This window comes from Prenolepis imparis, unplaced genomic scaffold (genome assembly GCF_030444845.1).
Source record: "Prenolepis imparis isolate NDT839.2.m4 unplaced genomic scaffold, iyPreImpa1.0 SCAF_3, whole genome shotgun sequence".
NCBI classification, from domain to species: domain Eukaryota; kingdom Metazoa; phylum Arthropoda; class Insecta; order Hymenoptera; family Formicidae; genus Prenolepis; species Prenolepis imparis.
This window is the reverse complement of record NW_028141161.1, coordinates 8,673,572-8,697,425: the sequence shown is the minus strand read 5'-3', so window position 1 is coordinate 8,697,425 and position 23,854 is coordinate 8,673,572. Positions and strand designations below refer to the sequence as shown.

Here is a 23,854-nt window from a genome sequence, read left to right as displayed (position 1 = left end):
TAATGCACACCACCGCGCACACCGGCGTAAACTAGATTCTAATATAGATTGCTCGCTATTCCGAGTCAATTAATGCGGCTGCGATATTAAGAATCGCGGCGAAACGAGGCGTGGCATTATCATGCGAGTATCATTCTCACCTGTATACACGGTGACTTAACACTCCGTATGTATGTATGTGTGTGTGTGTTTGTGTGTATGGTTGTGTTTTATTTTTTTTTCGCGATAATTCCCCGACACCAGCAGCACCGCAATTATCATCACGCTTTAGGCGCGTCGCTCACATAGGTAAAAAGAGATTGATACATGTATGTGTGTGTGGAACCATCTCCCTTTCAAACGAGCGGAATAAATTGCTCGCATACTTCCCGGAATACCACCCTCGAATTGAATAAAAACATTAGGCGAGGTAATAATAATGATACCTTCGCGTGTTACTCTTTGGTTTAACCCACACCCGAATTAAATATTCCGCACCTAAACATTGTTTCCCTTTTATAATCTTTATTCACAAGCATGTTGAAAAATAACGGCGTGTTGGGAAGCTAAGAAATATTCTCACCGAGAGATGAGAAGTCAAGTTCAGGGACCATTGTCGGAATCCTTCAAAGAATAAGGATTACGGTTGTGTAAAGGGGTCTATTTAAGAGCGGAAAAGACTTTGCAGAAATTGAGGAAGTAAAAATCCCTAAGTATCTCGAAAGAATCCTCGCGCAAAGTATTATTCTTTACTTGTGACGCTATTCGATGATTGCATTTTCGTCTCGCATCTACAAACGAGACGCGCATTAATGCGCGAACGCGGAAGAGATAAATCTTTCAAAGACTCCACATGTATGTATATACATACATCTCGATGCCCGCAATCGAGTCTTTGTCATGCTAACTCACGACTCGCATCACCGGCCAGATATGCAACGTACTCCCGCATATATTTCCCACTTAATTGCATTTTTACGCGCACGTGCTCCGTTCATTACGCGATTTTCGCGAGATCATTCAGCGCGTGCCGGGATGCAGCTCTAGAGATCGGAAATTCAAAGCAGATCATCATTCTAATGACGCGCGATCACATCTCGTGATTGTTACGTACTCTCGTCGCGCCTTTGTCGCTCGGCGGACCTCGTTTACCGGAAGTCGTTTGCCCCGAATTAATTTAGACCTTTAGTCATTTGTAATTTAATTCGTTTCCTCGTAGCACAGGTTACCAAGGCTGATGGTAATCATATCATACAATTTAATGAAGCTTTTATTTTAAAATCGAGATACAGATTTCTCTCGAGTTATTTTTTTTTAGATTTTTGCAAAATTTTAAACACGCAATTGATAATATTTATACGATTGTCGACTATCTGGAGATTCGCTAAAGAACGACCGCGTGTAATTCCGGCGGGAAAAGCGCAAAATTGTTTCGGAGGAGAGGCAAAAGGACTATCGAAAGGACGCGAGCTTCATTTCCTGATTTTCTCGACGAGGCCTCCTGCATTATTTCCGGAGCACGTGGAAACTGAGTTTTAATTCCTGGTCGTTGCTCGATATCGTCATCGGGATTGATAACACACGTGTCGGCGAAAGCACACGCACACCGAGATTGAGTTTTCGCGCGTCTTTTCGCGATCCCGACGACGACGACGACGACGACGCCATCGCGCTATATCCTCGGCACCCTCCGTCGACGACTAATTGACGCAGGGTGGAGAACCAAGATGGCCGACCTATTACACTTTCAATCTCGCGTTTCCCCCCGCGTATCCCGGAGGCAGTCGGGACGAATTGGGGGGTTGTTGAAAATAAATATGTCTGCCGCCCTCCTTCGCGTTCGATCCTCGAATGAGATTCAGCGCGAGGGTGACAAAATCTTCCTCGAAGCGCGGAATATTATATTTATTATTTATAGTGTCATTGCTATTTTTTTATATGTTGCGCATCTATAATAATGCACGTGAAAATGATACAATTTGTTTGTACAAGTATAATTATCTTATACATATATACCTATAGGAATACGTGAAAAAAAGCGCCTTCGCGTATTTTGTTTCGCGCGCGACAGTCTTTTATTTATACAAATATGAAGAAAAATGCTCGACGGTAGAAGGCAGCAAAGACGCGCGGGATATAATTCGATTTCTTCACGCGTCCCGTTGAATAATTGACGTCGCCCTCGCGAGCGCGATCCTCAGCGCGCGAGCGAGGGTAAGACTCCGACTCCGTTAAGATTTTCAGATGCTACACGCTACGAGACACACTCGCTCGCACACACGCGCACGTACGAGCACGAGCGAGCTGTTGCATTATTGAGTGGCGAGTAGTAGTAAGACACGAGTAGCTATTACAAGAATCGCGCCGAAGAGAATGTCTTTCCTCACCCCCCGAGGACTTCTTTCAGACACTCTTTCCCTCCTCTCCCTTCTCCGCGATCTCTTGTTTCGGCGTCCCCTCGCGCGCGCTCGTCGCTCGTCATTAAGATTGTGCATATTTATCCGCGAATGCCGCGACATTTCTCTCCCCGGCAACACACACTCTCTCTCTCTCTCTCTCTCATCCTGTTCCTCGTCTCCGAAGCGAGAAGTGCCGACGCGCAACCGCGTCGTGTTCTCCGATCGACCGACTGAACGACGACTCCCTCTCGCTAAAGGTGTTACGAAGTCATAGCGGTGGCGTTAAAAATTCCATTTTACGGGATTTGTTACCGCGAAACAAACAGCTTCGCCGCGCCGGGTCGTCGGTCTCTTTTTTAAGAGAACGAGCGTCGGCGCTTCGAGAGTCGACTGCGAATTTGCGAAGCGCCGCGATGAAGAAAATTTTTCGGGGTGGCACGGAAAAATTTTTTAAACCTCATGTATTATTCGCCATTCTTTTTTCGCGACATTCACAAAATTTTTAATCGCCAGTACACAGACGTCCGGTCTATCTAGTAAATGTATAATTTCACAAAGTTCTCTGAAAGAGAGAAAAGTTAAAAAAGTTTAATTTAATATGTTATTTCAGTACACGTTGACACAAATTAAAAGTTGGCGCGATAAATCGAAAATATTCAGTAGACATCTGATGTGATAACATTGTAGCGCGCCGACACTATATACTTTCTCAACATAATGTGAAGCGAGTCGAAAAAGGGTGACGACAGTCGATCCTATTAGGAAAACGAGATCTCGCACGCTCGATCGCCATTGTCATCGTCGTCGTTGGTATCCCGTTTACAAAAATTTATTTGCGAACGTAATAAAGAAATCTCGTTACCCTCGCGTTTTCTCCCTCTCTCTTTCTCTACTTCTCGACGGAGTTCACTCATGATCACCAAGTGGAGATGATCGTCGGGGATGAGTCGCCGAGAGAAAAAGGGGAAGGAAGAGAGAGAGAGAGAGAGAGTGGGTTGGACGTGAGAAAGGCAGCGATTTGACAATTTCTCGCCAATGACGAGCGGAGACGAGAAATTGGCGTGAAATCCGCTCTTCGCCCCCTCCGGCAGCGACTTATTTCCTATTTACCGTCCCTCGTCGTCTCCGACGACGACCCCTCTTCTCACGCGTACATCATCACCCCTCGACCGTCTTAACCTTTGTCAAGGGCCAGACAAAATGGCGCCATTAAGATGGCTGTCGCGCAATCTTCGTCGTCGCGCAACGAATTGTTGCAGGAAACCGTGTTCCGATAGGGAAGGTGGGATCAAATCGGAGCAATCTTCCGCGTATCCTCTGAATACACTCGCCAACACATCCCTCCGATTACACAGGGGGCTAGTAGATTTACCCTGTGGACCAGATGCATACTGACGAGTCCGATGCATCATCGAACCATCCGCCGTTTCGTCTCTGTTTATTTTTTCTTTCTCGGGGTGGAAAAAACGGAAGAGAAAGAGAGAGAGAGAGAGAGAGTAAAGGGGGAGGGATGAAGTAATCCGTGGATTTTCCCAGAGTGACCTTTCGACGCTCGGGTTTCTACGGAATTACCGGCAGCAGTCTCTGTTTTCACTTCCACCCCCGACTCCCGTCGACGAGAAGGGCGGAAAGCGGGCAGGGGTGGCAGACACAGGCGGTGGCGGCTCAACATTCATTGTGGGTGCTAACCTTTTTATCGTCTAACCGAAGAGTTTACTGTCTGTATCTTCTTCGCGATTCTCTCTCTCTCCTCTCTCTCTCTCCTCTCTCTCCTCTCTCTTTTTCTCAAGAGAAGGACTAATATTATATTATCCTGTCGGTTTCTTGATTTATAATTTTTCAACCGCTCCTCTCTTTTATCCATCCCCTTTACCCTCCATCTTCCATCTTGACCGTACCTTGCCAGTCGATCGACTCCCTCTCCCCCCCTGCGTCTCCGACCGACTACGGCTTCTGCTCGAGAGCATGTCGATGCCAACCAGGCTCCGAGAATTTTCTCAATCAGACTTTCGCCGCGGAGCAATTCGTGGCACTAACCTTGTTAAGGCGCGGCGCGCCGCGCTCGTGCCCGACTGCGCCCTTCTGCCGCCCCCTGGGCCGCGGTTATGGTTCGCGACTTAACCCCATTAACCCTCGAGCGAACGACCGCGAAAGAGAGAAGAAAGAGGGAGAGAGAATTAGAGTCTCGAGTCAATCGGCCACAGATCTACGTGGTTCTTTTTTTTTTTTTTTTTTTATCCGCGAGGAGAATCGCCTTCGCACAAAGTTGTCTACATTTTCTAGTTATTGTGTGAGCTCGAATTTTTCTGTTCCGCGATAAAATATATTTCAACGTCCAACGAGGTATATTATCATCATGTGTATACGCGGTTATTATTATTATAGTCGTTATTATACTTGGCGAATAACATGTTATTCGCAGAGTTGTTCTATTTAACGCAGAGCTAATTTATCACATGCACGGAAACGCGCAATAACAAATTGCAACGCGACTGCCGGTCTTCTAAGGGCGGGCCGGCGGTGCGTGACGGGGCAAGATTTTTTATTCTGCCGCACTTATTGCGGGTTGCAATTTGTAATTTGCAACGTCGGGGCTCATCGGCCGCGACGTAAGTAGGACGAATAATAATATAATGTCATACGCGACCGTTATTTACTACTTTCCACCGAGGAAATTCATCCCGGATGGGGAGGGGGATTCAACATTGCAACAAAGTAACGAAATTATTGCCCCACGCGATTCGCTGTAATGTTATGTATTAGCGTTGTTGCTATGGCGGACGTAAACCCGTGACATATCACTTAAGGCGGAACGACCGTGTAATCGTCCGAGGACATCACATCGATGCGACTTGGTTTTATGCACCAGCTGTGCGCGCGTTGGACAGACTCGCGGCCAAGGAAAAGAGAAAGAGAAAGATAGATTGAGAGGGACTAGATGGAGAGAACTTGGCAAAGTTGCTCGAGTAGTCGAGAGAAGAGAGCGTTTCGTGTTATTTCCGGACGCGTGCGTTTTCCTGGCGAACGAGGATCGTCACGTAACTGGTCTCCTCTTTTTCTCTCCCTCTCTTTCTCTCCCTCTCTCTCTTTCTCTCTTTCTCTCTTTCTCTCTCTCTCTCTCGCGTCGTACCTGACCGTCCTCAAGCCGGGACAGCTGATGAATGAAGTTACGTTACGAAACCCGGACGCACACATTCGCACGCTCGCTACACTCGACACCACGAGCGTTTATATTGACCTTCGGAGCGGTCGTGCCGCTTTCCGGCCTTCGCATGTAGAGTACCGAGAGAAAAAGAGAGAGAGAGTTTTTTTCATTCAATGTACGGTGGATAGGAATTTTTTCCGTTCGATATGCGATAGCAAATACAAGCATTTTTTTTCAAACGCATTGTATCTCTCACGACTGTGTCGATCTTAATTTTTTTTTTTCTTGCTGACAGATTCGAGTGTCACCTTTTCCCATTGTTGCAACATTAAAATGCCTTGGTAATAATTATTCGTCGAGTTAATATTCTATGAAAAGGCTGATTGACATTCAAGTTTAGCCCCGTACAAATTGTATTATGTACAACACAGTGTATCAGAGCGTGAACAAAGCGGATCTTTTCCCTTTCCGCTTCTCCTTGTGCTCGTATCAACATTTATTTATGCGAACAAACATGCGTTTCGCGGGAATAAAATTAACGCGTTCGACGTTTACAATTTAATCGGCTAAACGACCATTCATCGCTTATACCTAAGCATGTATCGCGCCGCATCTCGCGGCCGGAAATCGCCGCTTTAATTAAAACGCAAACTACTTCCGCGCGATAGACTCACCATCAAAACACGCTCGCTCATACATTCATACAATCACACGCAAAACGAGATAATACGAAGCCCTCCGTACGTTATTTCGTACGTTATTTCGCGCGCATTACCGAGTTACAATTTAACGGGACGAACGAGTGAGAGAAAGAGAGGGAAAGACAGAAAGAGGAAAGGGGGGGAAACAAGGGAGATGGAGAATACACGGACGCTTCCGGCCTGTTTCCCGGCTTTCCAATATTCTTCTCGACCGGGCCCGATTGGAGATCGAATTGTGTCCGTTAATTGAAATGATTAATTGTCTCACCTCCGCCGCCGCCCCCGGCACACCACGCCGCGACGCGCCGCGCCTGATTGCTTATTTACAAATAGGAAATACGAAAATGTGCGGAACGGGCCGGCGAAGGATGGAAAGAGAGAGCGGGAGAACGAGAGAGAAAGATAGCGATCGCGTGATTCGCACGCGAGCGGCGGCATAAACGGCCACGTGGAAAGAGGGCGATGTCTCTCTCTCTCCCTCTCTCGTTTCTACGCTCTGTTCTCTCTCTCCGACGCCGGGGCAATATTGTAGGATATTACGAATTTGCTGTTTTCCGCGGCGGCCGAATTGAAACTGGGATTGTTAATTACTCGATGATTATCGCCGGCCGAATCGCCAGAGTCGCGCTGATCGCAATTGCTTCGCCGTGAACGACCGATACTGCCTCTCCTCCTCTCTCTTTTCGTTATCGGATCGTCGTTTTTCACCCGGAATTGGCGCAAATCTTAAGCCTTCCTAAATTATGCCTCGAAATGTGAAAGAGAGTATTTGAATCTTATCGTAAATTTTTAGACTTTGACAGAAATTTCGTCATTAGAAACAAAAGTATCAGAATGCACAAGTATATTCAATTCCTTCACACGCGTAAAAAAATGGAATATGAAAAGGAAAATCGTATATTACTTACATCGTAACGCGACTGTTTTACATTCCAACGAGGATGAGGCGGAGAAAGATCTTTGACCCGCGGGGGTCAACAATCTTCGATTAAACCTCCGACAAAGCTCTCGCCTCAAAGATGTTTTGATCGAATCGGGATTTCTCGATCGAGAGAGAGAGAACCCCCCGCCGAAGGGGGTTTACTCGTCGTCCAATCGTGATCATCCGTTCGCTCGACCGAAGTGGTCGGTCTTCGGTCAGGCGGGATCGGCGGCGGCTTGCGGATTGAAATTCGTCGATGTGGACGAGACGACGAGGCTAGGCGAGGCTAGGCGAGGCTAGGCGAGCCAGAGCCGACGCGCGCGGAGCGGCGCGGCTCGGCTCGGCTCGGCGCGGCGCGGCGGCGGGCCAATTGGAATGCAGAATCATACCGGAAATGCCGAGTAATGCACCAATCAGAATCTAGGAATAGTTAGAGGCTGCCGGATGATTAGGAATGCACGCAATAACCTCTGATTAATGTGATCGGTGTGTGCTATATGCTGTGTACCGTGGCGTCGGTCGGCGACTCTGCTTCGCTAGCTCGCTCGCTCGCAGCAGCGGCAGCTCCATCCGTTGGCTTATGTGCCGCTTACATGCACACCCTCTCGTCTTCCCTCCCTCCCTCCCCCTTTCTCTCATCCCCTTTTTCCTCATCCCTCCATCCGCCAACCTCTCGATTGACCACCCCTGCACACAGCCTTATACACGCCTAGCCCTCTCTCGCTCGTTTGCGTTATGTACAGTTCCCTCGCAACCCTCTCGTAAGAGGCCCCACGCATACTTCCGCGGGGTCCTCTATGTACGTCGGTCCGATACAGGTCTACGTGTTGACCGTATACATATGTATAATACAACGTTCACGAGAGAGGTATAGGCTGGTTTGTGGAAGAGCTCGCCGTCGGCCAGAGAACCCTCGCTACGCAGAGACGGAGAGAGCGAATGAAGTGAGCTAGGGAGAGAGACGGAGAGAGAATGTGCGTATTTGTGTGCGTATACTATCCGCCAGCCGACGGTATGAGGAGAGGTTGGGAAGGGTGGAGGGGAAGCGGGTGGCTGGTTATGCATTTACATAAATACATAACGCGGGCGCGTACAATGTTAGTGCTATGCTGTCAATTCTACCCTCGCAGCGAGGCAATTCTGAGTTATGCCGGGATGCCGTAGCCTGTGACGGCCCCTTCCTTCTCCTCTAACCCTTTCCCTATACCTCCATCCTCTTTCTCTCCTCTTCAGCACCCCTCCCCCTCCCCGGCCTTCTTCCTCCTGCTGTCCTCCCTTGCTTTGCCGCACCCTTAGCCCGCGGTGTGTGCTCGCCGCCACTATGCTCGGCCCGCGCGCACCCTCCGATGCATCGCATCGGGATGCACCCGCGATGCACATCGCATCTCTCCGTATATATACGCCGGAGGCACCCCTGGATCATGATTCCGGCGTCGGCCTAGACTTTGAACCCTCCCCGGTTGCGAGAGCCCGAAAAATACCGAGCTGGCATCTCGAAATGACGACAAGTTGGCGTTTCTTTATTATTTATTAAATTTCCACAGCGACTTTTAAATTACCATCGATAATTTGAACGCGTTCTTTTTTTCAAATGTTGAAGATGTATAATTGAAAGACTTGCACAGTTTTATATTTGGTGCATCTAGAAAATTTATAGGGACAATTCTCTTCTTTTATTCCTTTTTTTTTCTTTCTCTGAATACAAATGCCTGATTCTGTCAAAACAGGTACTGATTAAATCATAAAGTTGAAACGGTAAGAAAATCTTATAACATCGCTCGGGGCATGGGCATCGCGAAGTTTTCCATCCTAATGAATTCCCGATACGCATTATTATCGACGAAAAGTGTTACGGAGGAGGCCAGTATCGACTATCGCCGCGAGGAGGAAGGAGAGAGAGAGAGAGAGAGAGAGAGCCGGAGAGCGGTCGCGGATCGCGATAGAATTATAACTCTTCGAGTTATTCTTTTCTCGGGCGCGGGTCCGGCTCTCTTATTTTGCGCGAAGAAATCCGATTAAATTTTATCTCTTCAATTAGCATCGGAATAATTAGCCGCGTCGGTAGCTCGCCCATAATAACCGGCCGAACAATGGCGGCGCGCTTTCCTTCCGCCGTTTGTTTTTACTGGCATCGTTCTCGCTATACGCAGGCAAGGAACATTAAAATTAAAACCTGCCTGTTCCTTTTTCGACCGTATCTGCGTGTCCCGATAAAGAGTCCCGCGTTCCCCTTTTCACGGTGGTACACATATTTCGAGAGCGAGAGCGACAACTAAATTTATTCGTTTCTCGCTAATTACATTCGCTGTTATTATTTGCGACGAGCTGTGTTCCTTTTGATTAATCGACTTGCTCTTTCTTTCTGTTGCAGGTGAGTACACGAAGAGTACACTTCTTGCAATAATTCCAGCAGATTATCGATCGATCGATCGACCGATCGACAGAGATTTATATAGAAGACTACAAAGCATTCGTGAGTCGAGATATACGTTTTCTTTTAATATAAATCCGCGCACGAAGTAGCTAGGGTATATCTTTATACTGTGTTTTAATTAAAAGACAACAATATATTTAAATTTAAATAAGAAAAGATATATATGTATAATCTTTTTTTATTTAAATTTAAATATATATATTGGAAGATATGATCTTTTTTGAAAGAAAATGTGCGCTAGATCCGCGCCCCTGCTTCTGAAAATAAGAAATCCGGACTTTAATCAGGTAACTAGGTGGGTCATCCTCGGCTCTCCTGCGCGTCTTTCGAAGGTATATCGAAACCAGTTCGAACTCTTGTACGCTTTAATAATGAAGAGCGATCTCGCGGACGTTCAATATTAAACGGCGCGGTGGGAGAGGGAGCGAGAGGTGGTTTTAAGAATTTCAATTTTTCAGGCAACGCCCGTTTCTGCATCTCCTCTCATGAACTATTCACCGCGCGGAGTGAGAGGGAGGGTTGAAGGGGCGGGAGGGAGGAAAATATCTTAAAATATATTATATTTGTCTCGGCGTACCCCGGTCACAAAGGTCGCGAATAATTCGCGCGATATTAACCTCGTTCCCATCGCCCTCGTTTCCAGATCGATATTAACCTTTTCGATTCCCTCGCGACATCAACTCGCGCGTTTTCCCTTCCGCGTAAGATGAACTCGAGTGAAAAGGCGATCTCGAATTAAATCGGAAATAGCTTGTCCCAAGTATACACGCGATTATAAATGGCGATCCCGCAATTAGAAAGAGATTCACAATTAGATCGCCAAATTTCGTCAAACTCTTAATTTACATTTACAAATTTTCTACGCGAACGAAGAATCACCTCTGCACGCGAAGGTCGCGAATGGATAATAATCTCGGAGAAAATGTTGCACTCTCTCTCTCGCAATCGAATGTCGTGACAAACTTGTATTCTTGAGAATCGCCGTTTCCTTCTCGGAATTAATAATTAAGAAATTCCCTGGAAGAGAATAATTCAATTGCAATTAAGTCTTTTTGATTTCTATGTACTTACTTCTCGCTATATCGCTGCATCCTTATTTATATTTACATGAAATAACGCTTTCCTCGGTAGTATATAATTTTTTTTTAATCAAGAGCGAGAGGCATTCGTATTTTTTTTTTTCTCTCAAAGGATACGGAATCCTCATCTATTCACGTATGCATAAGAAAGCCTTATAAATCGCTGAGAAACGACTATGAATACGGGCCTTTAAATAGTTTCTATCAAAGAAGTCCATAATTCCCCCGACCATATTCGCTCAGATTGTTCAAGACAGAAAGATCGTTCGTCACCCGGTATACGGAGGGTCATAGCATTCGCGTCATCCATCTCGTGGAAGACGCGCCACGAAGTCACACGTATATATACGCGTGTACGTATACGCGTAGGGGCAGACGCACATATACACACGTACACATATACGGAGCCGCGCTGAAACAAATATAAAACATAAAATATATATTAATGTTCGCCGGTTTCTTCGTAGCCTCCGCGGCGAGATAGCGAGCGAGCCGGGGCGCCCGGGAGAGAGAAATATTGTATGAATCATTTATCAGTCTGGCTGCGTCTGAACGTAGCCGCCCGGCTACGTATAGTTTCGTTGTACATATATAAATGTGCACGTTTACGTGTGTGCGTATCTCTTCGTACGTATATACGGGGTGTCTCGATCGTCTTCGGCGATCAACGCGCGAATGCGGTTTGTCAATTTTTAACAGCGGTCCTCGATTTTCAATGTTAAACTGTTCGACGGCATAGTTAGATATCTCCTTAAATATCCTCTGTTAAATATCTTGAAAGTAAATAGAAAGTTTGAGGTCTTTGGAATTATTTAAGAAACGAGAGATATTTTAGTTTCCGGTTATATATTGTATATATATAGCATCGATTAACTTTGATTCGCTGAAATCTTTCATTTCTTCAATCGTTTATAACGATTGACGTTTCTCCTTAAGTTATAACGCGATTTCTGGGACACTCTGTATATAGACTACTCTTTCTCCCCCGTATAAAATGACCCAATTTATAACACTAGAGCGCGAGAGATGTAAAAGGGATCCAATTTGAACGTATTTTACGCCCTCGAAAAAAAAAAAATCAGACATTTTTTTTCCGCGCGGCGTTCATCTCTGAGATTCTTTCTGAGACATGCGAGGAACACCCTGTATGCACACCTATACACCTTCATACGCGCTCTCTTCCCGATATAAATATATATATACGCAAACTGTACACGTATGTGCACGGGGTGGAAGGTAAAAAGTCGAGCGTCCCGGAAGAGAAATAAAGAGACTAGAGGGCTCTTTTCTCTCTTTCTCTTCTGCTTTTTCTTTTCGCGTCTCTCCTTTCTTTTCTCTCTGTTCTCTTCCTCCCTCTTCTCCTCCTTTTTCTTCCCTCCTTTATCTCTTCATCCTTTTTCTTCTCTCTTTCTCTCGCGCATTCGGGATTTCCTGAGTTGGAGGACTCGCGCAGCCTGGCAGCCACTTACCGAGAACTCAAATTGACTTTACGATGGCTTCCTGCCGTTCGTAAATAGCTTAGAACAAGTTTCGACCGTGCGTTCCTCCTCGTGCAATCCTCGTCAAACGTTTCATGTAAGAAGGGCGCGTTCTTCGCCCTTCTCTCGCAGACGAAGACCTTCTACTGACGGAGGCCGCCGTTATTTTTTCTGCTCATTCAAGCTTCTTCTTCTTCTTTTTTCTTCTTCTTCTTCCTCCACTTGTGCGAGTTTCCAAAGGGAAGAATGTACGTTAGTTACTTTCGCGGAAAATGGGCAACGTTTTTTTCTATCGTCTACAGACGTGTTCGTTCACGAAACAAGGATCAATAGTAAAGTAACATTTTTCCACTCTCTGATGCACTTTGTGAGAGCTTCCTTGTACTCGTGTATTTTTTTTATTTCAATTAAAATCGTATATATTATATATAACTTTTGGATACAATAAGTGCGTCGCACGAGGGGATCGATGAATTTTAATTTGCATGGCGAAAATTTAGACGGACGCTTCGAATTGTATGTATACTGCCATTTATTCATCGCGTTGTAAAAAAAACTGGCAATTTGTCTCGAAGAAACAAATTAGCGCATAAGGTAGACGAGAAGCCTCCCTTCCTTTCCGTCGATAATCTCGGAATTTCCAGCCGGCTGGGAAAATCGCAGACAGCTTTTGCAGTTCTTGCCCTCTGAGGCAGCGTCGGCGGCTCGGCTCTCGTCTCACGGGGGGCGACATTCGATAGGTGGAGGGAAGGAAAAAAAGGACACGCACAAGCGGAGCGAGCGCCGATAATACCGTGCGGCGGGGGATGGTTGCGGGGGTGCGTTTTGCGTTTGTTTGCACGCGCGGGAAGGAGCGCTTGCCGAATCCCGGATACGGTATCGAAGCATCTCTCCCGGCACCGGTAGCGGCGCTTTATTGCGATTTTTATATTTCATCCCGCCGGGGTCCGGCCCGATCAAAAGCGCTCTGCAGTATGCATGCGGGGGGACACGGCTCGCCTTTCTCGTACCTGGCCGCGCACGCCCGCTCGTCGGTTAGATGCAAGGGAGGAAAAAAAAAGAAAACGCGTAGAGAGAACGGGCTGCGAGAGGGATAGGTTGAACGAGCGAGTTTATTGTATTTTGGGAGAAAAAATTCGATACGGTACGAAAAAAAGTGACGCGAAATAGGGTTAAGAGCGAGAAAGCGAAACGTATATTATGCGAATCTTAATATATATATATATATATATATTGGAAAAATGTTACATCGTGTAAAATAAAATACAATCGAGAGAACGATATATACGCTAGATGTTTCATTACATTTTTTTGTTACGCTGCAAATTCTTTGGGAAAAAATGGAATTTAATATCTTTTTAATAAAACATTGAAGACGTGTCTGACACATTAACTTGTCCCAAAAAATAATAATTTAAACTAAATAGAAAAAAGCTTTAAAAGCTTGCCAAAATGTGTTACTTATTTTTTAGTGAAATATTTTTGTCATAATTAATCGAATATATAAGACGGAGGAGCAAAGTGTGAGCGTTTTCGCTGAAGATCAATAAAACACTCACTCCGGTGAAATCTTGCGTCACTGTTTTAATCAGTCCTTTGATCAATCTTCGCTGATTCAGTTTATTGGAGTTAGTCACACGAATCACACAGTTTTGTTAAAGTTTACGAGAAATTAGACTTGCGTTCGTTCATCGCATCCGCTTTAAATAAATAATAATATAAAAATTTTTTAAATTATTTAACATATTTTAAGAGCAATGCTGTTCCTCACAATTTAAATTATATATTTAGATAATGAATTTTTTTTTAACTAGAAAACAATGTATGGAGATACTCAATTTTCGTGTATTGATATCGAAAAAAGCGGTGGGAGGGGTAGCACACCAATTTTTCACTCCCGAATAAAATTATTATCGACGAATGAGTAAGTGGCTCGTTGGTTGCCCCCCGGGTTGCCGGCAGGGGGTGACCATCGAAGCGGTGGTTGCGATGGATAACGCGGCCGGAAAAGCGCAGCGGCCCGAAGAAAGAAAGAGAAGGGACACGGAGAATAGAAGAGGGCGAGAGCGGACCAGGCTATTTTTAATATTTAAAATTTAATTTACAAAATGCCACTGCCCGCCCTCGCTTCCCCTCTTTGCTCGCCCCCTCCCCCCTCTCTCCCCCTTTTTCTCCCTATATATATATCCGAACACACGCATTCGGTCACGTCGTTGCACATCTGTGCGACGCCGCACCGATTATTGATATCTGCGAATCCTGTCCATGTCTCTTTCTTATAGCCATCTGGATTTTTCCAATTGTTGCATTTTAAATACGAATCCTTTTTCTCGTGAAAAATTAAATATATTATCAACTCTACATTACCAATATTATGAAATATTAAATCTCGAATTTCCACCGCATTAATTTTTAATGTCAAAAATTTCTGTCAATTCAGACTCGACGTGTTATTTAATGAAGACTGAGAGATTATCATTTTCTGAAAAAGTTTCATCATTTTCCGCAATATTTCAATTCCCGGCTTTGCATATTTTCTGAAACGTAAATTAATAATTATTTTGATTTCTCGAATAAAAGTTCTGTTTGAGTATACAATTTGCTAGAAATTAGCTGAAGAATATAGATAGTTTTGTCATTTATCTTTTTCTCCCGAATCTCTTTTCCAGAAGTGTATTATTTTTAATTTCCAATTATTTAAAATTTACAAGTGTGCCTCAACATTTTTATTGAAAAAAGGAAACGACATTAAATATTGATCAAAAATCTGTTATTAAAAATAATGCGATAAAAGTTGAACATTTTATATTTTAATACGGTTAATGATATTTTATTAATAAAGTCATAATAATTATTAGATACAACTTTGTATACGCGATATTGCGTTTTAAAATTATATATTTTTGAATTTTTGAAATTAATTATCTCGTATATTATGCCTTAAATTATAAATGTAGGTATATGTAAAAGTTTTTATTATTTTATACAAATACTGTTAATTATATTTAAACATCACATTTATTTAAATGCCCGATAAAATTAAAATACATGCATATATCCAACGCGGGAGGTATACGATCAAATTTTCAGTGCCTTAAGAACCTCGCTAATGTCCTTTCCAACGCGTTGCAAATGACTTTAACCCCTCCGATCGCGGCGTCTGTGCGTGTAATTACGCGGATTAAGATGACTCCTTCTCTTATTACCGGACTAGGTAATGATTCGAAATTTTATGACGCGATGCGCGCGTGTGTTCAACAAAGAGAGAGAGAGAGCGCAACAGCGCGGACTCTTCGTCGGGTCGTAAAGAAACCACGGAATGTGCGATCATTCGCGCACAACGTCCACGACGTCGTCGTCGTCGTCGTCTTCGTCGTCGTCTTCGTCGTCGTCTTCGTCGTCGTCTTCGTCTTCGCCGTCGTCTTCGTCGTCGTCGCCGTTCCCGTTGTCGTTACTGCCGTCCCGCGCGTTATGACAATTTTACTTTTATCGATCGTTCCGGGCGGACGACGTTGTATCTCCTTCTTCCTCCCCCTGCACCCTTTCCTTTCGCGTCCCTCTTTCACTCTCCGCCGCGCGACCGGTCTTTCTTCTCTTTCCCTCGCTCTCGCGTCGAGTGTTCTCTCTCTCTCTCTCTGTTTACAGTGCTCGTCGTGCAAGGGAGAGATCCGGAGGCGGGGGTGCGCGCCTCGTCGAAACTTAAGCGGTCGTGTACCTTAGGTATACGCGGCCTCGCGTGTACCTACATAATACGACGTAAGTTACGACGCGCCATGTAACTTTGGCACTTTGGACAATGGCTGCTTCTCTCCTCCACCTATACCTCCTTTTCCTCCTGCCTGCCGTTCGTTTCTCCCTCGACAACCCTCTCGCCGGCCTCGCCTCCCTGTCGGCATCGCGCCGTCGTATAGCTCGGGCGAGAGAGCGGTACAATCAGGCACTAAATACTCGTTGGCGTATCGCGTCTAGGCGCCCAGACCTAGCACAACCAGCCAGCCAGCCAGCCGGGCGCGCTAATGGTAGCTGCCGTCTACTATATAATGCCCGCGACCGTGATAGTAATAATACGCAACGACCGGGTACAGTGCGTCCCGAAAGTAACCCTCCGTCAAAGCCTTGCCTCGTTTCCAGAAATTTAACGTAACTGATAAGACTACTTTGGCTCTTGGCGCGTCCCGAGACGCTTCCATCGGTTGTTGTATCGAATTTCTAAAAATGGGGTGCCAACTTTGCGGAGATACAACGCGCATTCCCTTCAATATTTCCGAAATCATCACTCGATGTAAGAGATAATACTTAACGAAACACTCATATTTTTTAATCGAGCTTTAATCTTACGTTTCTTTACGCGAATCTACTGTTTTTCTTAAACTGTCTCTTGGAGCGCACGTCCTAAAATATACGATTACGCTGACGTGTCTCGCGATCCAATGATCTCGGATTAACGGCAAAGAGCAACGGTGCAACGCGTTAGCTTTGATCATCCGTGTTACTTTAGCTGAACGCGACCCCGCAAAAGATCAACAAGCGCGTATATCAATGGGAACCCCCTTCTAACTTTCGCGCGACGCCCGACGTGGAAGGAAGGGCGGTCGCCCTATCGCGGCCTCCGCAATTCGCACGTGAAATCGATTCTCGATTGTACCCTCTCGGACTCTCTCGATACTACGCGGGCGGCGGTCGCCAGGCAGGTAATTCGAACGTGACGGCAACTGGGAGGTCGACGATGACGCTGATGGTGAGAGTCGGTCGCCAGGGCGCGGAGGGGTCGGTCCGAGGTCGGCTCGCCTCAAACGAGCGACGTATCTCTAATCCAACACCATAGAACTGACCAGTGCTATTTAGTCTGCATTGTATCGGATAAAGGGAGTGCCGTGTAGCACCACCATGGCCTCTGTCGATCTCCACCGCGCCACATTCGTCCCCTGCGCCAGGATCTGGCCGACCCTGTGTCGACCATTCCCCTTTCTCTCCGCGCAACCCCTTCTTGGTCTTTCTCTCCGCTATTTCTGTTTCTCTCACGCACTCTCTCGGCCATCTCCATCTATCTCCCTTACTCCGCTAAACACCCTTGTCCTCCTCGTCGGCCGTCGTTCTCTCCCCCGCGCGCTCGTTCTCTCCGTTCTCTTCACCGTCCACCCTCACCCCCGTGGAATCAATTGCGGTCGTCATGACTACCGTAATGGAGATCCAGGACCAGGAGGGTGCCTTTTCCACGGGAGGTTGACCAAAGCGTATCGCGTAGTGCCTACACGTCAGGGCGAAATCAAAGACCGAGCTCGAAACCGCTAACGCCGACGAGCCGGCCTCGTTGCGGCAGGCGAGAGAAGAGGACTCTCTCTCTCTCTCTCTCCCTCACCCTCGCGTTCTCAACTTGTCGTCCACCCTCTCTCGTTATGCTCGATCTACCGGAGGATCAATCCCGATGAGCTGACAATCCTCAATAGTCACGCTGCTCGCGAGCAAGTGAACGATCAAGCGAGCGAATCTGCGCCCGCGGCTCGTGTCTCGATAACCAAACCAATCGATACTTCAATCTCAATTCCCCTTTATTAAACGCATAACATTCGACGCGGGTTTTCCGCGAGCTTGCGAAAACGGGGGAGAGCGGTCTTATCTCGTTTTGCATGTCATGACTGATAATCGATCTTTAATCTTTTCGATGTCTTTAGATTTTTTTTAGATTTTTAAAGTACTATTTTCAAACGCTGTCTAGAAAGAAAAATATTTATCGTACAAGTAATTTAACATATTGTTAATAAATCGTACATAATTGAAGAATATATATCAGTAATTTGAAAATTAATCTAGCTGGGTAAAAGTTATATTTTTAATTGATTGCTAATTGGAGCGAATTTCAAAAGAAACGCGACTCGTTAGGAACAAACCAAATCAGCCAACTAAATTTACTTTGTGGAATCGCGAAAAAGAATGACGAATATAATAAAGGTCGACTGTAAAATAAGTAGAAGCACAAATAATATTTTAGTCACAAAATGATACTTAGTTTATGATATATAAATGTTGAAAAGATTTGATCGATTGTTATGCTTTCATAAATATTTAAAGATTAAATTTTTTGGAAGCAACTGTCTCAATCTTACTGTTCGAATTTAAAAATACTTACATTTTTTATTTAGCATAACTTTTATTAAATGCATTTCAGTTTTTTATTGTATAAATACATAATATATATATATTTAAAAATATGACGTGCAATATATACAAAATTATATTGCAACTTAAAAATAATGATAAATAATTCTACCGCAGATCTATCTCCGGACAAAAGAAAGGGTCATAATTCTGTGCTACGTCCTACGTGTCGACCTTATGTATCATGTATCATTTTGACAGAAATCTTAACGAAGTCGTACACGCATACATAAGCGGAATCGCATCCCGTTGACGGGCGGAGAGACGAGATCCTCGGCGATCCCGATCGCCAGGGGTAGAAGGGAAGAAGAGAAGACGCGAACGTGTATTAATACCCTTCTGTCTGTCTATCCTGCTTCACGGCCGCAACACGGCCGTCGGCTTTATGCACGTACGATACGTAACACGTAGCACAGGCGAAAGGGTGGTTCGGATCACGCGATCGGAACCGGCAGTAGCAGTATCAACCCTTTTCTCTGAAATCAAATTCAACCCGCTCCCCTCTCCGGCTCCGCGCTCTCTTTCTTTCTCTCTCACCCTCCCTCTTTTACCCTATCTCGCCCACGCCACAAGCCTGTCCACCCTCGTTCCTTCGTTCGTTCGACCAGCCTAGATGTAATTACATAATGGTTTTATGTAGAGACCCCTCGCGCCCTCTGTCCAACCACCACCTCTCTATCTCCACTGTCCCTCTCTGATTCTCTCCCTCTTACGGTTCCTCCCTACCTCTTTTCCGGCCGCCCGCGTAACCGTGCAAATAGGTATCCCCGCGGTCTATCAATATTGCACGCTTGCTTACGCCGACAGGAGAAGGAAGAGGGGTGAGGGTGGTAAACGCGAAGGATGTGTGTGTGTGCGCGCATGGAAGGGTGGCCAACAGGCGGCGACGGCGGTGGCGGCGGTGGCGTCCTCGTTAAAAAACCTGTCATTACTCGCCTAGATTCCGGGCTCCGACGATCGGAAAATACGCTCGTCTCCGCTCGAAGATAACATCGTGAACGGTATAGGTAAGGGGTTGCGGAGGGACCGTGAACGTCGCAACGCAACGCGTTTTTTGCCTTCTTATCGACTAATTAAAAGATTCACGCGGCCCCCTGCGCGGATCGTCCACCTTCTCCCCTCATTTCCCGGTTCCTCTCTTCTTCTCTTTTTTTTTACACACTGCAATAGTAACGATTACGATGAAGCGGACGACGACGACGACGACGACGATGAACGGCAACGCAGCGTGTACATAATTCAAGAAGAGAGACGAAAGAGAATCGCGACGGAGAGGGAGGGAGGAAGGTAGAGCGAGCAAGAGAGAGGAGGAAGGACCCTTCCTCTCCCAGGGTGGCGAAAGGGTTAAAACATAGGGGCCGATGAAAAATTCAGGGGGATTTCAGTGGCTGAAAAACATTGTTTAGTCCTCCCCCCCCCCTCTCTCTCTCTCTCTTTCTCTCTTGATGCGTCCGCTCGTTTCCCCCGTTGTCCTTCCTCTCGGTCGGTCCTCACGGTAGCACGCTCGGCCGAGCCGTGGTTCATCTATTATTTCCGCGACACCGGGTAGACGCGCCACACGAAACGCGTGTCCGGCCTGCAACCGTCCTCCTCCACTTTTGCCTCTCGATCCACCCGATCCCTCCCTTCCGCGCTTGTCCCTTCTCTCGATCGCGTGTGTACGCGCGCGCCTTTGTCGCGTGAACACGCGGCCGTTTTCCGCTCTCTCCGCACGAGAGAGAAAAAACGGAAAAGTCCCGAGGGCGCATCGAGCCGTTCGGGACGTCGCGCATTGGAAAAACGCAACGCGTGTGGCGACAGGAATAAAAGTCTTCCTCTCTCTGTCTCTCTCTCTCTCTCTCTCTCTCTCTCTCTCTCTCTCTCTCTCTCTCTCTCTCTCCTCCGATACCTACGTGAAGAGAGGTTGTATTTTACCCTTTACGTCATGAGATAATTTCGAGAAACGCGGCGACATTTTCTACGTTTTGTTTTGATTTCCAAACGTCGCGTTTCCAACGTTTTTCCCGAGATAATGGCCATTTTCCCTCATTCGTAGAGTTTCGCTTAATCGACTGAAAATGAACGGCAAGCGAGATATTATATTAGCGATATCTCTATATTATTATTTATTACATACAACGGAATTTGATATTATTGTTTATTATTAGAGGTATTTTCTGACTTTATCAAGTTCTTATCTGATGCGTACGAAAGTCTATCTAAACTAGATCGAATTCTTCAGGAACGGAGCTAACAAGACTTGGTTAATTTCTACAGAGTTTGATCCAGTTAAGATAGTCGACATTCCAGCGCAAAGTTTATAGCTACAGTGTTGATCGGTCGAGTATTGAAATTGTCCTAGAAATAACAAAAATTGCGCTTTTTCCGAGAGATTAATGTTCTAAGTGGGTAATACCTATATATCTCTAGATGAAACAGCATCACATGTTACAAATTTTATATAAACTTGTGTGTTTGTTTTTTTTTATTTCGAGATTATATATCTATATTTTCAAATACCAGTTTGTGCGTGAACGATTTTACACGAATAAATAAAATATAAGAGCCCATGTATATCAAACTTTTTTTATTATTATAAAATAACAAATTTTGAAATAAAAAACTTTTCGTTAAAGATTTTAATTATTTTATTTAAATCTATATCTTGGGTTTTTATAATGATGTATATTTTTGAAAAAAATTTACACAAATTCTTTAATTATAAAATATTTTTTTATTCTTCCCTATCGTTAGTATGCCGTTGGTTTTCGCCGATCGCGTATTTCCGTACCCTCGTGAAACGTCCCTGCGGTACGTTTCCGATGAAATTGAGTCGATAATTCGAGCCAAGTCATCCTTGGGCCGCGTTAACACCCTCGCGAAAGGGGAGACGCGCCGCCAAGGCGGGGCGGTCGAAGAAACGAAGAAGCGGGGCAGGAAATGAAAATTAGGACACCTCTCTCCCTCTCTCTCTCTCAAGGTGTCCATGAATTTGAGTTCTCTTGACGGTCTCGGCGATCGATGCCCGAGTCGTTTCCCCTCCCGCCTTTCTGTCTCTCTTTTTCCTCCTAGAAAGTTTCGATCCGTGCACGCGAGTAAACACGCCGCGTGGAATTTATCGCCGTCCCGAATTCGCGCGCGGTCCGATAAACCGAATGATTTACTCGCGAAGCTTCGACGAAATCTCGTCATCGTGGAAATCGGATGAGCACAACCGAACGGAATAAAATAAATTGTATTGTATCCCAGGATCCGCGCGAGGGAGGAGCAATCGTTGCCGTGAAGTAATAATTTCAATGCAGTAAAATAAAAAAGAGAAGTAATTTTATACACGAATATATCTCGGAGTTATACCGCGATTTTTTTTATTCGCAATTTCTCCGATAAACTTTCGCGCACATATCGATACAAGTAAATACTCCTATTTATCGATTTAATTAATTTATAAGTTTATCAGAGTACACATATCATTAATTAATAAAATATTAAAATAAATAAATCGTTTTTTATATCTTATTCCTGGAAAAAATACGCATTATTTATAACTTTAGAAATATCAGATAATGAGTAAACGATAAAGAGAGGATACGATATGTATCATTCTTCGTTAATAGGGGAAGATTCATAAAGAATCGCGCGTGAATTCGGGACGCGCGTCCTTAAGGAATCGAGGGCCGTAAATAAGAGCGCGTAAGGAGGAAAAGGTGATGGCGAGTGTTATTTATCGTTCGACCGTGGCTTCTAAAATTAGGCGAAAGCACAAGTAAGTCGGAATCGATACCGCAGAGCGAGAGAGCGGCGGCGACGACGGCGGTGCGAGGGATGGTGGTGGCAACCACGCGGGGGTGTTTCGCGGGGGGAACGGAGGGGGAGGAGGCGCGATATACACGGGGAAGGTCGGAGAGTAAGCAACAACGCGTAGTGGCGGGCCGCCCCGCCACCCAACTAAATTAATCTAAGTAATTCATGTCGAAGTTTGTTCTGCCGCCGTGGCATATGTGTGGATGTGGTGGATGCGGTTGTGTGTATGCGTGTGTGTGCGCGTATGTGTATTGTGTGTATATATGACACGCACACAAAAGCGTTTACCCGCATGTACGACGCGATATCTGCGTTACGTTTCCGATCTACATCTCCTCCTCCCATTCCTCGTCTCTCTTCCGCTTTTTGTTTGCACCCGATGAGTATCGATAGGACGTCGAATCCTTTTTGTACGGAGAATAAAGACCGTAGCTAAACGATCCTACGCGCTCTTTCGGCACCTCTGTTATTCCGCCCAGAGACGAGCGAACTTTCCATCATCCTTGATCATTGATGAACGTCGACGAGCGACTTTCTGGCTCTTGACGTTTTCAACTTTTTCTTTTTCCAGTTTTGATATTTTCAGTTTATTTCATTTTATATTTCAAGTTTTATATTTATATTAATATTTTTTGCTCCAATTTTTTTAATCATCTATCCGATAAATTTATTACTCGATAAGGTCGCGACGCGTCTGCAAACTGCATAATATAATATAACGATAATTATTTTTTGTCAATACATCTACGTAATTTTCCCTTCCATTAATACAAAAGTTTCTGAAAGAGAACTTTTATTCGTCCCAGTTTATTCCACGTTATCCTGCTCTATTGAGAAATGCAGTAGTCGTTTAATCTACAAACTTGTCAATAAGTTGACATTTAAAGCAAACGCGCTTCGGACTATCCCGAGTCACTATATACTCTCGCAGTCGTCTGCTCTTCTCCATAATCGCCGTCGTCGTCGATGAGAGAAAGAGAGAGCCTCCTCGAGGAGGAGAGAGTCGAGTGTTGGCGAAGTTCCGGGCGTGTCACAAGCGCGCCGGGCGATATTGCGCTTAGGATGACGGAGGAGGCGCGTGCACGCATCTCCGCGTCGCCGAAGACGACGATGACGGGGGTCCCCGCATAGATCTCCGCATTCCCGAGATAGTTGCGTCTTGCTCTATCGCGCTCCGATCTTATCCGCGGCGATAAATAGCGCGAACTAGAACTCGCCGAGCACGTCATGACGATTACTCGCGATCTTACATCCCTACGTTTGTCGACGAGCTCGCGAAGAATTTAGACACCCCCGAGTGTTTGGCCAGACAAGTTATATATAGGGACATAGACGGTACAACAATGATATCTCCTCGAGCGATATCAAGTTTTGTATTTTTCGTTTTAATATTTTTTTTTAGGTTTGTTAATGCTGTTGAACGACGATAATAAGCATAATTCGGAATCGTTTTATATTAATATTTGATTTTTTTTCCCCAAAAGTCAGTTGTCATGATTAATTCAATTCCCACGCGGAATTTAGTTTTACATATTTAAATAGCTTTATTAATATTAAAATCATTAATTTTTAAATTTAAAATTTAATATACGCGAGGTTGTTTCGCGTCCACTGTGTGTACACAACAAATCTACGTCGCGAAAAATCTACGACGATCCAAATTTGCATTTTTTAAAAAAGATTGGGCCGTACTACCCGGCAGCGATGCAAATTAATTTTTGCACGCTTATAGCAACGGGCGGTACGACACGTTGGCGTGATTTATACCACGTCCCGCGATG

The 23,854-nt window shown here is 45.2% G+C and overlaps 1 protein-coding gene across 12 annotated transcripts in view; it reads left to right on the top strand.

Annotated features, from left to right (window-relative positions):
• Positions 1-23,854, top strand: part of LOC145934165 (protein bric-a-brac 1) — a 355,572-nt gene that overhangs the window by 220,469 nt on the left and 111,249 nt on the right. The window contains exon 2 of one of the 12 annotated variants that reach the window (XM_083034517.1): positions 9,518-9,578. The exons of the other annotated variants lie outside the window; for them this stretch is intronic. Coding sequence (XP_082890643.1) covers positions 9,518-9,550 — 33 coding nt within the window. The 3' untranslated portion in view covers positions 9,551-9,578. Of the gene's footprint in view, positions 1-9,517; positions 9,579-23,854 lie in introns of those variants that run through there. 12 annotated transcript variants of the gene reach the window in all.